Source organism: Nerophis lumbriciformis, linkage group LG31 (genome assembly GCF_033978685.3).
Source record: "Nerophis lumbriciformis linkage group LG31, RoL_Nlum_v2.1, whole genome shotgun sequence".
NCBI lineage: Eukaryota > Metazoa > Chordata > Actinopteri > Syngnathiformes > Syngnathidae > Nerophis > Nerophis lumbriciformis.
In genome coordinates, this window is record NC_084578.2 from 14,105,765 (window position 1) to 14,120,419 (window position 14,655).

The window sequence follows — 14,655 nt, forward strand, 5'->3', positions numbered from 1 at the left end:
GCGTTGCCATAAATGCCATTATTATTATTGTTATTATGTACAATAATTTTACCCTATGTATTACTGCAGTGGTTCTCAAATGGGGGTACGCGTACCCCCTGGGGGTATGTGAGATTTTTTTTTAAATATTCTAAAAATAGCAACAATTCAAAAATCCTTTATAAATATATTTATTGAATAATACTTCAACAAAATGTGAATGTAAGTTAATAAACTGAACATCAAATCAAGTAGGCTATTCCAGGGGCGTCACTAGCTTTTAAGGACAGGGGGGGCTTTTCCCCCAGGAGATGCACAGGATGCGAGCGAATGTTACGCACGAGCACAAAACTTCACAAACGGCTAACAAAGACTTAGAAATTATTAATTGTTATTATTATTATTTTTTTTAAATGCACGGGACGAAATGAAATGCTCCCCGGGACGATGGCTTTTAACCATATATTTTCTTTTTCTTTTTATGTATTTATTCATTTTACATTTTATATTAAATGTCTTGGTTTTTCCTCCCTCTGAAAATCCTATTAAATGTTTAACAAGCCATCCTATAATAATAAAACAGCTATTAATGTAACAATACAATAAAACAAATATATTTAATGATGTTTTTTTTCAATATTTTAACAATAAGCTTATGTATATTACTTTATATAGATTCTACAAGAAACACAAAACTTAAAAAATAAATGATTTACAATTGCACACACAAGGTTTTGTGCAGCTTCACTCATTGTAAAGGAAGATAATGTGCTTCGTACACCTGCAGGACCGCAAGCAAGGTCGCAGAGAAAATGCGGGCTGGAATTTGAGTGATGTGGGCATTTTCTATATGAACAAGTGGAATGGATTGGATACCGACGCACGAAAGGGGCTCTCTACCTTATGCTACGAAGTGAGGGGGAACTGAGTGAATAATAACAGGTTATATGATTATTTATTTAAACTCATATTTGGGCCACTTTACAATGAATATGTCGGCATTTATTTGTAAAAAAACCCCCAAAAAAACCAAATTATTTAGGGGGGCTTAAGAATATTTTAGGGGGGCTTGAGCCCCCCTAAAATAGGCCTAACAACGCCAATGGGCTATTCCATTCATTACCATAAACCCAGAGTTTCCCCCATGCCATGATGGTTTGACCCTCACTAAAATGTCTGTCAAAAAGAACTGTGAAAAGAAATGCAACAATGCAATATTCAGTGTTGACAGCTGGATTTTTTGTGGACATGTTCCATAAATATTGATGTTAAAAATTTATTTTTTTGTGAAGAAATGTTTAGAATTAAGTTCATGAATCCAGATGGATCTCTATTACAATCCCCAAAGAGGTTACTTTAAGTTGATGATTACTTCTATGTGTAGAAATCTTTATTTATAATTGAATCACTTGTTTATTTTTCAACAAGTTTTTAGTTATTTTTATATCTTTTTTTCCAAACAGTTCAGGAAAGACCAGTACAAATGAGCAATATTTTGCACTGTTATACAATTTAATAAAAGTGCTGTATTTTACTTCTTTATCTCTTTTTTTCAACCAAAAATGCTTTGCTCTGATTAGGGGTTAGTTGAATTAAAAAAATGTTCACGGGGGGTACATCACTGAAAAAAAGGTTGAGAACCACTGTATTACTGTACTGTTAGATGTATTTAAAAAGGTAAATACATTGGCGTAGTTAGGCCTATTCAAGGGGGGCTTAAGTCCCCCTGAATAATTTTGTGTTTTTTGTGGGGGTTTTACAAAAAAATGCAGAAGAAATACAATATAAATATGCAGGATTATAAGTTTAAATGAATAACATAACCTGTAGTTATTGACTATGATTATACAAAACCTACGGAACAAAGAGGAAAAGAACCATCCGGATTGTTATAGGCTCAAAAGCCAGCATCTGTGATGGTATGTGGGTGTATTAGTACCCAAGACATGGGTAACTTACACATCTGTGAAGGCACCATTAATGCTGAAAGGTACATACAGAGTTTGGAGCAACATATGTGGCCATCCAAGCAACGTTATCATGGACGCCCCTGCTTATTTCAGCAAGACAATGCCAAGCCACGTGTTACAACAGTGAAGCTTCATAGTAAAAGAGTGCAGGTACTAGACTGGCCTGCCTGTAGTCCAGACCTGTCTCCCATTGAAAATGTGTGGCGCATTATGAAGCCTAAAATAGCACAACGGAGACCCCCGGACTGTTGAACAACTTAAGCTGTACATCAAGCAAGCATGGGAAAGAATTCCACCTGAGAAGCTTAAAAAATGTGTCTCCTCAGTTCCCAAACGTTTACTGAGTGTTGTTAAAAGGAAAGGCCATGCAACACAGTGGTAAAAACTCCCTTGTGCCAACTTTTTTGCAATGTGTTGCTGCCATTAAATTCAAAGTTAATGATTATTTGCAAAACAAAAATATGTTTCTCAGTTCGAACATTAAATATTTTGCCTTTGCAGTCTATTCAATCGAAGATAGGTTGAAAAGGATTTGCAAATCATTGTATTCTGCTTTTATTTACGCATTACACGACGTGCGAACTTCACTGGTTTTGGGTTTTGTCATTAATTTGAAGACCATTTGACAGCGCTTATTATCCAATCCAATCCGTTCCATCAATAACGCCCGCATTACTATTCTGAAAATCCAGTCCACGTTTTCACTGTTACCTTAGCCAAGTCGAGCCAGACCACAGTCGCAAGTCCTGTATTTACAGAAGTAAACTCCAAGTAAACAAACTTCAATTCTAGTCGTCTCAGTACTTGCGCATTTGTTGCGATTTCAAAGATTCTGTGCAATCAAAGTCAATATTTTCTGAACCGCGGAGAAGATTTTGAAAGAAGATGTCTCTCGCAGTTTTGGGAACATTTGCCTAAAAGTCTGCTCTGAAGAGCGTGTTGGAGATCAGTGGTGGAATATTATTAACAAAAGTTCCTAAAACATTATTTCCGCCTGTTTTTGATCATTTCTCAACTATTTATTTTGTATCCGTCTATTTCGGGGAATAATATAAAAACCCTGTTTCCATAAGAGTTGGGAAATTGTGTTAGATGTAAATATAAACGGAATACAATGATTTGCAAGTAATTTTCAACCCATATTCAATTGAATGCACTACAAAGACAACATATTTGATGTTCAAACTCAAAAATTTTATTTTTTTTTGCAAATAATAATTAACTTAGAATTTCATGGCTGCAACACGTGCCAAAGTAGTTGGGAAAGGGCATGTTCACCACTGTGTTACATGGCTGAGGAGACACATTTTTTAAGCTTCTCAGGTGGAATTCTTTCCCATTCTTGCTTGATGTACAGCTTAAGTTGTTCAACAGTCCGGGGGTCTCCGTTGTGGTATTTTAGGCTTCATAATGCGCCACACATTTTCAATGGGAGACAGGTCTGGACTACAGGCAGGCCAGTCTAGTACCCGCACTCTTTTACTATGAAGCCACGTTGATGTAACACGTGGCTTGGCATTGTCTTGCTGAAATAAGCAGGGGCGTCCATGGTAACATTGCTTGGATGGCAACATATGTTGCTCCAAAACCTGTATGTACCTTTCAGCATTAATGGTGCTTTCACAGATGTGTAAGTTACCCATGCCTTGGGCACTAATACACCCCCATACCATCACAGATGCTGGCTTTTCAACTTTGCGCCTATAACAATCCGGATTGTTCTTTTCCTCTTTGGTCCGGAGGACACGACGTCCACAGTTTCCAAAAACAATTTGAAATGTGGACTCGTCAGACCACAGAACACTTTTCCACTTTGTATCAGTTCATCTTAGATGAGCTCAGGCCCAGCGAAGCCGACGGTGTTTCTGGGTGTTGTTGATAAACGGTTGTCGCCTTGCATAGGAGAGTTTTAACTTGCACTTACAGATGTAGCGACCAACTGTAGTTACTGACAGTGGGTTTCTGAAGTGTTCCTGAGCCCATGTGGTGATATCCTTTACACACTGATGTCGCTTGTTGATGCAGTACAGCCTGAGGGATCGAAGGTCACAGGCTTAGCTGCTTACGTGCAGTGATTTCTCCAGATTATCTGAACCCTTTGATGATATTACGGACCGTAGATGGTGAAATCCCTAAATTCCTTGCAATAGCTGGTTGAGAAAGGTTTTTCTTAAACTGTTCAACAATTTGCTCACGCATTTGTTGACAAAGTGGTGACCCTCACCCCATCCTTGTTTGTGAATGACTGAGCATTTCATGGAATCTACTTTTATACCCAATAATGGCACCCACCTGTTCCCAATGTGCCTGCACACCTGTGGGATGTTCCAAGTAAGTGTTTGATGAGCATTCCTCAACTTTATCAGTATTCATTGCCACCTTTCCCAACTTCTTTGTCACGTGTTGCTGGCATCAAATTATAAAATTAATGATTATTTGCAAAAAAATAAAAAATGTTTATCAGTTTTGAACATCAAATATGTTGTCTTTGTAGCATATTCAACTGAATATGGGTTGAAAATGATTTGCAAATCATTGTATTTCGTTTATATTTACATCTAACACAATTTCCCAACTCATATGGAAACGGGGTTTGTACATCAATAATATATATGTTAAGCTTCATCATTATTTTCGGCATTACGCGACTGGAGCACGGGAACGTTCCCACTGAAGACGCATCATAACACTATCTGATTGATTTGTAATATAAAACTCATAATAATAATATTGCTGACAGAAAAATAACGTCCATAGCGTATAGTAAGAAAATCACACTACTCGAGCTTTGCAGTATAGGTGTGCTACTTAAACCTAATTGATGTATTTTAATAACCTTAGTGTTATTTTAGGGTAGTGTTTCGGGCATACTTGCCAACCCTCCCGGATTTTCCGGGAGACTCCTGAAATTCAGCGCCTCTCCCGAAAACCCCCCGGGACACATTTTCTCCCGAAAATCTCCCGAAATTCAGGTGGACCTGGAGGCCACGCCCCCTCCAGGTCCGCATGCATGGAGCAATGTTGTTGTAATATATTGAGTTGGAGGCAATAAACAGGCGAGGGGATGAAGCACGTTCCTTCACTGTAGACTTCAGAACAGACTCACACACTTGACGTCAGGTGCGCAACACCACGTAAATCGTTGGCCAACCAAAAAGTAACCCCAGTACGCTATAGCCAACATTCACCAGGAGATGGCAACAGACAAACATAGATCACTCTATTACATTCCAGTCTCTCCATGTTTTCTCGCCATGGTAACATGTGATCCACATGCACTGTGCTCTTGATAGATATATATATATATATATATATATATATATATATATATATATATATAAGAAAATACTTCACTTTCAGTGAATTCTAGCTATATATATATATATATATATATATATATATATATATATACATACATATACACACATTATATATATATATATATATATTTATTTATTTTACTATATATATATATATATATATATATATACATATATATATATATATATATATATATATATATATATATATACACACACATGTATACATATACACACATATATATATATGTATATATATATATATTTATACTGTATATATATATATGAAATACTTGACTTGGTGAATTCCACGCCCCCAACCACGCCCCTGCCCCCCCCCGACCACGCCCCCCCCCCCCATCCCCACCCCACCCCCCACCTCCCGAAATCGGAGGTCTCAAGGTTGGCAGGTATGGTTTCGGGGGCTCTGAAGACTAGATGCACTGAGGCTCATAGTCAAAAAGGTGGAGGTATACGGGTGTTTTTTATCTTCACTTTTATCATTTTCCCCATAAATGGCAGGTTATTGTGATAGTCCATATCACTCATCCCTATTGGCTAGGTGTGGCCTGTTGGCCTTGAAATTGACACCTGTGGTCTAAATGCCTTAAATTACCAGTATTTGTTGTGTAATTCTAATACAGCAACAACAAGTTGTAAGCAAAAAAAAATGTGCAAGTGCAAAAATTCTGAATCTAAAAGGTTGTGCACAGACAACATATCTTTGGGTGGTTATCCAGCCCCTGTTTTCCAGGTTAGAAAGTTTATTTCCACCAGAACCTTCTCTGTCTTCAGGTCTACTATTTAGTGTTGTGCAAGTTCCTTTACACTACTATCAACTGTGCAATGTTTCCTTGTTTGCAAGTTGCCTGCTAGCTTTTCAATGCAACACTGTACTCGTGTTTGGGCCATCTCATGCTCACTAAAGATGACTAAAACTTTCTTACGTATTCTCACGTATTCATTGTTGTGTAATTCGAATACAGCGCCAATGTTTTTATTTGTATTTGTATTATTTTAAACAACATAAAAAAAAACACAAGATACACTTACCATTAGTGCATCAACCCAAGAAAAACCTTCCCTCCCCCATCCACACTCATCCACACTCATTTACACAAAAGGGGCTGTCTCTTTCTGTTATTAAAAACTTCTGGTTCCTACAATATAGAACAATACAGTCTGCAAGGGATACAGTCTTTAAACCACACATGATTGTGTGTGCTGCTGGTCCACTAACATTTTCATTAATTACTATTTTTTATGTACCGTATTTTTCGGACTATAAGTCGCAGTTTTTTTCATAGTTTGGCCGGGCTCCAGTGCGAGCTGTGTCTCGCCGTCAGCACATGCCCCGCCTCTGCCCGATGGTGCTCGTCCTCAGCACCATGGACAGCGGCGGTCACCTTTGCTCCTGCAAGCGCGCTGGCCACACCTCCCTCCACAGATGTACCGTATTTTTCGGACTATAAGTTGCAGTTTTTCATAGTTTGGCCGGGGGTGCGACTTATACTCAGGAGTGACTTATGTGTGAAATTATTAACACATTGCCGTACAATATCAAATAATATTCTTTAGCTCATTCACGTAAGAGACTAGACGTATAAGATTTCATGGGATTTAGCGATTATGAGTGACAGATTGTTTGGTATGTTTTTTTCCTTCTTTATTATGCATTTTCGGCAGGTGCGACTTATACTCCGGTGCGACTTATACTCCGAAAAATACGCTAATTGTTTTTATATTGTTTTACTTTTTTTTCTATCCAAGAAAAAGTATTTTTATTTTATTTTATTTTTTTTCTATTTTTTTATTTTATTTATCTTATTCCACTTAAAAAAAATAAATAACAAAACAAAACAAAACAAAACAAAAGGACCTTATCTTCACCAGACCGGGTTGTCAATTAAATCAGATTGTTCAAAAGGGTTCTTAAAACCAGGTCCAGTTCAGATTACGTCCAGATCGGGCTCACCAACGCACACCTTCACCCATGTACACTGAAAACCAGGGAACACAACAGGTTGCATACAATCTACAAACAAAAATACATTTTCAAATTAAGCACCCATGTACAGTCCAGATTACATCCAAGACTCAGCAAAACATACCTTCATTTATGTACACTTAAAATAGGGAATACAACAACAGATTGCATATCATATATAAATAAAATTATCAAAATAAACCTTTGAGGACTTCCCATCGTTTTTTGTTTTTATGATTGCGTGCTTTGTGCACTCTCCTCTTCAAAACTGGTGATGCCCCTGGGTAAAACTGTATTATAAATAAACATACATACAGTCTATGGTAAACATTCCTAAAAAAAGTCCAAATATGTATGTATTTCCCTTAAAATACAATATTTGTGTGGTTTTCGATACAATCATTTGTCATCTACCATCTGGCAACACAGAGCTTTTCGATTCATTTTCTGATTATCAATGCCAACTCTGTGGCGGTATCATAAAAAAGCCACCGCAAAAAAAAAAAGAAGAGCAAAACACATTTGTGAAGTTAATCATTCACTCATTGACCTTGCAAGATTTTCTGAGGCCTTGGGAGATTTTTGGAGGTCCTACACGAATACCGAATTCAATATCTTATTGTTACCGACCAAAATGTGTGGGTACTGATTCAGGTAAAAATCAAAGGGTGCCGTATTTTGATATCTATGTTGCAAGCAGACTCGGCACCAATGTCAAGCACTCATAGTGGACTCAGCTAGAGTCCCTAATGTTACAATTTCCCATGCCAAAAAGCAAGAAGAAAGCGCTCAAAAAGTACAGCAAGAATCCTCTTTTCAAAATGTGCTAGCTTGAGGCTAATTGACATTGGATTTTCCACTGACAATTTTACATAGCGTTTTCAACACATTTAGTAATGAAAACGACAACTTAGATGTTGTCATACTTGCCAACCTTGAGACCTCGGATTTCGGGAGGTGGGGGGAGGGGGGTGTGGTGGGCGTGGTCGGGGGTGGGGAGGGGGCGTGGTTGGGGCGGGGGCGGGGGCGTGGTTAGGAGGGGAGGAGTATATTTACAGCTAGAATTCACCAAGTCAAGTATTTCATAGATATATATACACATATATATATATATGTATATATATATATACACATATATATATACACATATATATATAAGAAATACTTGACTTTCAGTGAATTCCAGCTATATATATATATATATATATATATATATATATATATTTATTTTATTATATATATATGTATATATAAATAAAAGAAATACTTGAATTTCAGTGTTCATTTATTTACACATATACACACACATAACACTCATCTACTCATTGTTGAGTTAAGGGTTGAATTGTCTATCCTTGTTCTATTCTCTGTCACTATTTTTCTAACCATGCTGAACACCCTCTCTGATGATGCATTGATGTGTGGCACGCACAAAAGTGCTTTCATCAAATGCACTAGAGTCTGGAATCTTCCATCTCTCCCTAGCATGGCCCAAAACCGGTCAATATTTGCTTCCTGAGGAAGATCTTCAGTGCCAAGCACTTGGTAGTCCACTACTTCTTCCCGGAGGCTATCCAGGTCCAATCGCAGCTGCGGCTTGGAACTTACAAGTTGTTATGAGAGTAGCGTATGTGTGTGTGTGGCCCTTTAATAGGTGAGCATGTGAGGTGAGTGACGTCAGTGAGTGTGTGGGCAAGAGAAGAGAGGGAGCGGTAGCCTGAGTGCGGGCGGGGACTAGTTTGTTTTGTGTTGGATTGGCTGTGTGCAAGCAATCAATAAAACAAGATTTGCAACTAATCGCCAGACTCAGGCAGGAAAGGTGCAACAAAGCGTATTTCTTCATCTTACTCGTCGTCGGCGTCGCCATGGCTGTATCTTCCTCGTTCTTCTGCTTCGTCTCCTTGTTGTGTGCGCAGTTGTGCACTGCACTCTCTAAAAGCCGTATATGTTATTGATGTTATAGATGGCAGTATTGTCCTGTTTAAGAGTGTCACAACATTGCTGTTTACGGCAGACGAACTGCTTTACGGTAGACAAAAACATGACTGCTGTTGTTGTGTGTTGTTACCGCGCTGGGAGGACGTTAATGAAACTGCCTAACAATAAACCCACATAAGAGACCAAGAACTCGCCCTCGATCATTCTACAGTGATAACATGATTGGGCAGGCACGCTGTTTTATTGTGGGAAAGCAGACTCAGGTCCGCATGGAGCTGGAGGGGGCGTGGCCTCCAGCTCCGCCTGAATTTCGGGAGATTTTCGGGAGAAAATTTGTCCCGGGAGGTTTTCGGGAGAGAAGCTGAATTTCGGGAGTCTCCCAGAAAATCCGGGAGGGTTGGCAAGTATGGATGTTGTGGAAGTCGCTTACTATCCGTTCCACTACTACACACGGCACAAGAGCCAAGCTTGCAGTTTTTAACAATGCTTTAATGTCCATAGAATTTTCTCACACTTTTCTCTCCAGCAGGATGTGACTTTTCAGCCACACCTGTATCCTCTATTCCCCCTGCTCTCGGCCGCTTACTGTTAAAGACAACAGATGATAAGATTAACACGTACCACCTGTGAAATCTAATCACCTGCCAGCTGTGTCTCGCCGTCAGTACATGCCCCCGCCCCTGCCCGATGGTGCTCGTCCTCAGCACCATGGACAGCGGCGGTGACCTTTGCTCCTGCAAGCGCGCTGGCCACACCTCCCTCCACAGATGTACCGTATTTTTCGGACTATAAGTCACAGTTTTTTTCATAGTTTGGCCGGGGGTGCGACTTATACTCAGGAGCGACTTATGTGTAAAACTATTAACACATTACCGTAAAATATCAAATAAAATTATTTAGCTCATTCACGTAAGAGACTAGATGTATAAGATTTCATGGGATTTAGCGATTAGGAGTGACATATTGTTTGGTAAACGTATAGCATGTTCTATATGTTATAGTTATTTGAATGACTCTTACCATAATATGTTACGTTAACATACCAGGCACGTTCTCAGTTGGTTATTTATGGCTCATATAATGTACACTTATTCAGCCTGTTGTTCACTATTCTTTATTTATTTTAAATTGCCTTTCAAATGTCTATTTTTGGTGTTGGGTTTTATCAAATACATTTCCCCAAAAAATGCGACTTATACTCCAGTGCGACTTATGTACGTTTTTTTCCTTCTTTATTATGCATTTTCGGCAGGTGCCACTTATACTCCGAAAAATACGGTACTTTAAAATTAAGCAGTTTCTGTGTAAAAAATACAATACTTAGGGCCTGATGTACAAAGATCCAAATACCACATGCTAAATAGCACGTGTAAACTTAGTAGATCACTTTGCATGTAGAATTAATAACAAGTTCAAAAGTGGCACGGACCACGTTGTATAAATGAGGATAATGCATATACTACTGGCATTATGTGACCATGGAAACACTAATTTCCCTCTAAATTCATGTTGCTATCTTCAATCTGTGTGCAACGTTGAACAAGCCGCACACATCTGTGGAACACTATCCCTGACCACCTGAGGGTACCACAGACTGTGGATGCTTTTAAAAAAGGCTTAAAAACCCTTCTCTTTAAAAAAGCCTTTTTTGGATATATGCATACTATTTCTAGCTTGTTGGCTGTTCTAGTTTATATTTGTATTTTTTTTTATTATCTTTTTATTTTTTTAATACACTGTAGCACTTTGAGGTTGTTTACTCAATAAACTAGTTGTGCTTTTTACAAATAAAATATATTATTATTATTATTATTTAGAATCTGTAACCGATTTTCTGCAATATAGAATCACAACCCACACAGCGGAAACAGTTTTAGGCACTGGATGTCTGGAATGATACAAACACTAAAAAAATGCATATTGCAAGACATTTTGTCACATAGGAGATATCAGAATAATGTATTACCTATATGATTGTCAAGGTCAGGTGGTGAGCGTTGCTTGATGCGTGACCCCAAGGATGCAGAGAACGGCAGGCGGAATACAAGTAAAAAAAAAACTATTTATTACTTACAAGGAAGCATGGAACCAGAACAGCACATGAAGCATGAGTCTCAAACAGAAGAACAAGAGAGAATGATCCAACCCTGAAGGAGGGACCCAGGTAGAACTAAATACAACTAATTAAACAAGGAACAGGTGTGCTGACAGGACACGGAACAGAAAGTAAAGATGCTGCAAAACATCGAGTCCAAACAGGAAACACTGACAAGACCCTGCAGCGCAACCCCCTCCATTCTCACAGCCATTTGTGTGTAACTTTCAAACATGCTAAATAACAACGCACAATAGCGCCCGCAGAACAGTTTCAGCATTGATAAATCATATATCATTTTTATATTTGCATCTTCTTCTCTCAATATTGTCGGCGTTCTACTAATCAGCTTGTATTCTGCATATTCATTAGGAGAGACACGCTAAAACGATTGTGCTCTCTAATTTGCAAATTTAAGAGACGGAATCCTGTGTGCTGTAACTTAATGGATCAGCTCTTTGTGATATATATATATATATATATATATATATATATACATATATATATATATATATATATACATATATATAATTATATGTCTTAATAAGGTTATCCAAAAAATAGTGCTCGATACCGTAGTAGAGCGCAATATATGTATGTGTGGGAAAAAAATCACAAGACTACTTCATCTCTACAGGCCTGTTTCATGAGGGGTTCCCTCAATCATCAGGAGATTTTAATGGGAGAATTCACATACCATGGTTTATATAGGGCACAGAGTGGGTGGGTACAGGCTGGCGTAGGGGCGTGGTGATTGGCTCATGTGTTACCTAGGAGGTGTTTCCGTCTGTGGCGGCATGCTGATACAATTTTGCTAGCCTCAACCTGAACCTTGGTATTTACCGTGATGACGGACTGGCAGTGTGTCGCGCCTCGCCAAGGAGCAGCGAGAATACCAAGAAGCGCATATGCCAAATTTTCAAAGAGAACGGCCTACGGATCACGATTGAAGCCAACAAGCAAACCGTCAACTTCCTCGACGTCACTTTCAACCTGAGAAATAACAGCTACCAACCATTCACGAAATCCAACACAACACTCCAATACGTGCACCATGACAGCAACCACCCACCCACCACCACGAAAAGAATACCTACCGGAATTAATAAAAGGCTATCGATGCTGTCATGTAGCAAAGCTGAATTTGACCAAGCAACCCCCCCGTACCAAAAAGCCCTCGATGAAAGCGGATACAATTTCACCCTCACCTATGAACCCACGCCAGGAAACCAACCAAAAAAGAACAGAAAACGAAACAACATCATCTGGTACAACCCCCCATACAGCAAAAACGTCTCAACTAACATTGGCCACAAATTCCTCAGTCTGATTGACAAACACTTCCCCAAAGGCAACACCCTAAGAAAAGTATTCAACAAGAACAACATTAAAATGAGCTACAGCTGTATGAACAATATACGACAAATTATCTCAAACCACAACAAAACAATTGCAAATTAGCCGTCGGCCCCCGGACAGAGCGACCCCAAAACCAACTAAGGCTGCAACTGCCGCAAGAAACCTGATTGCCCTCTCAAAGGTGGGTGCTTACAAACATCAGTTGTTTACCAATCTAAGGTAACACGCAAGGACATTAACACATCCGACACATATGTAGGATTAACCGAGGGAGAGTTTAAAACCAGATGGAACAATCACAAGGCTTCTTTCAGGAACCAAAACCTGCGGAATACCACAGAACTCAGCAAACACATTTGGGACCTCAAAGACAATAATGTTGAATATTCAATAACATGGCAAATTCTTGCATCCAGCACACCTTACAATAGTGGTAATAAAAGATGCAACCTATGCTTGAAGGAGAAACTGTTTATTTTATACCGTCCAGACCTGTCATCCCTCAACAAGCGCAGCGAAATTGTATCAGCATGCCGCCACAGACGGAAACACCTCCTAGGTAACACATGAGCCAATCACCACGCCCCTACGCCAGCCTGTACCCACCCACTCTGTGCCCTATACAAACCATGGTATGTGAATTCTCCCATTAAAATCTCCTGATGATTGAGGGAACCCCTCATGAAACAGGCCTGTAGAGATGAAGTAGTCTTGTGATTTTTTTCCCACACATACATATATATATAATTATATATGTATATATATATATATATATATATATATATATATATATATATATATATATATATATATATATATATATATATATATATATATATATATATATCACAAAGAGATGATCCATTAAGTTACAGCACACAGGATTCCGTCTCTTAAATTTGCAAATTAGAGAGCACAATATATATATATATATATATATATATATATATATATATATATATATGTATATATATATATATATATACACGCAAACATTCAGTAGATCAGGCCCTTACAGTATAAACACTTTCTACAACCCAACCAAAGCAAAGACAGGCACATTCAACTTAATGGCAAAGACTACTTCCTGGCTGAAGCATCACACCGTAGTCTATACACTACTGCCATCTCACGTCTTGGAATTGCAACTGCATGCAAAGTCTACTGTGTATATATACCGTATTTTCCGGACCATAGGGCGCACCGGATTATAAGGCGCACTGCCAATGAATGGTATATTTTTGATCTTTTTTCATATATATAAGACGCACCGAATTATAGGGCAGATTAAAGGAATCATATTACTATTATTTTTTTCTAAATTGAAAACACTTCCTTGTGGTCTACATAACATGTAAAGGTGGTTCTTTGGTCTAAATGATCATATTCAAGCAGCCACTTTCTGACAGACGCTTCCGGATGCGCCGTTTTGTGGGCGGTCTTATTTACATGGCTCACCTTCGGCAGCGTCTTCTCCCCGTCATCTTTGTTGTAGTGGTGTAGCGTGCAAGGACGGGAGTGGAAGAAGTCTCAAAAGATGGAGCTAACTGTTTTAATGACATTCAGACTTTACTTAAATCAATAACAGAGCAGCATCTCCTCATCCGGAAACAACAATGTTTCGGAAATGTGTCCCGTGAAAAAACGTCCGACCGTAACTAATAACTAAAGTTCCTTGGGTGAATAATGTTAACTCACTACACCGGTATGTTTTAGCGCTTTCATGGCGAATTTACTGACAGATATAAGTAAGAACTTTACACTACTTTATATTAGAAATGGCAACAGTGGAGGATGAATGTCCCATAACAAGAAGATAGAGAAAAAGAAGAAGCTTATCAACTACGGCGTCGCCACGGACTACAAAGGCGGACGTGTGCAATTTTTCAGAATTAATGCAGATCCCAAATACAGATCAGTAGGTACCAGAAAGTAAGAAAAAGCGCTTTTGCATAATATTCAAAACAAAACGCCAGATAATATATCTTACCTTATACACACACCATA

The 14,655-nt window shown here is 38.6% G+C and overlaps 1 protein-coding gene across 2 annotated transcripts in view; it reads right to left on the minus strand.

The window, feature by feature from the left end:
* Positions 1–14,655, minus strand: part of LOC133574376 (tomoregulin-2-like) — a 381,317-nt gene that overhangs the window by 319,587 nt on the left and 47,075 nt on the right. Inside the window, exon 1 of one of the 2 annotated variants that reach the window (XM_061926545.2) lies at positions 11,269–11,329. The exons of the other annotated variant lie outside the window; for it this stretch is intronic. Within the exon in view, the coding sequence (XP_061782529.1) occupies positions 11,269–11,296 (28 nt within the window). The 5' untranslated portion in view covers positions 11,297–11,329. Of the gene's footprint in view, positions 1–11,268; positions 11,330–14,655 lie in introns of those variants that run through there. 2 annotated transcript variants of the gene reach the window in all.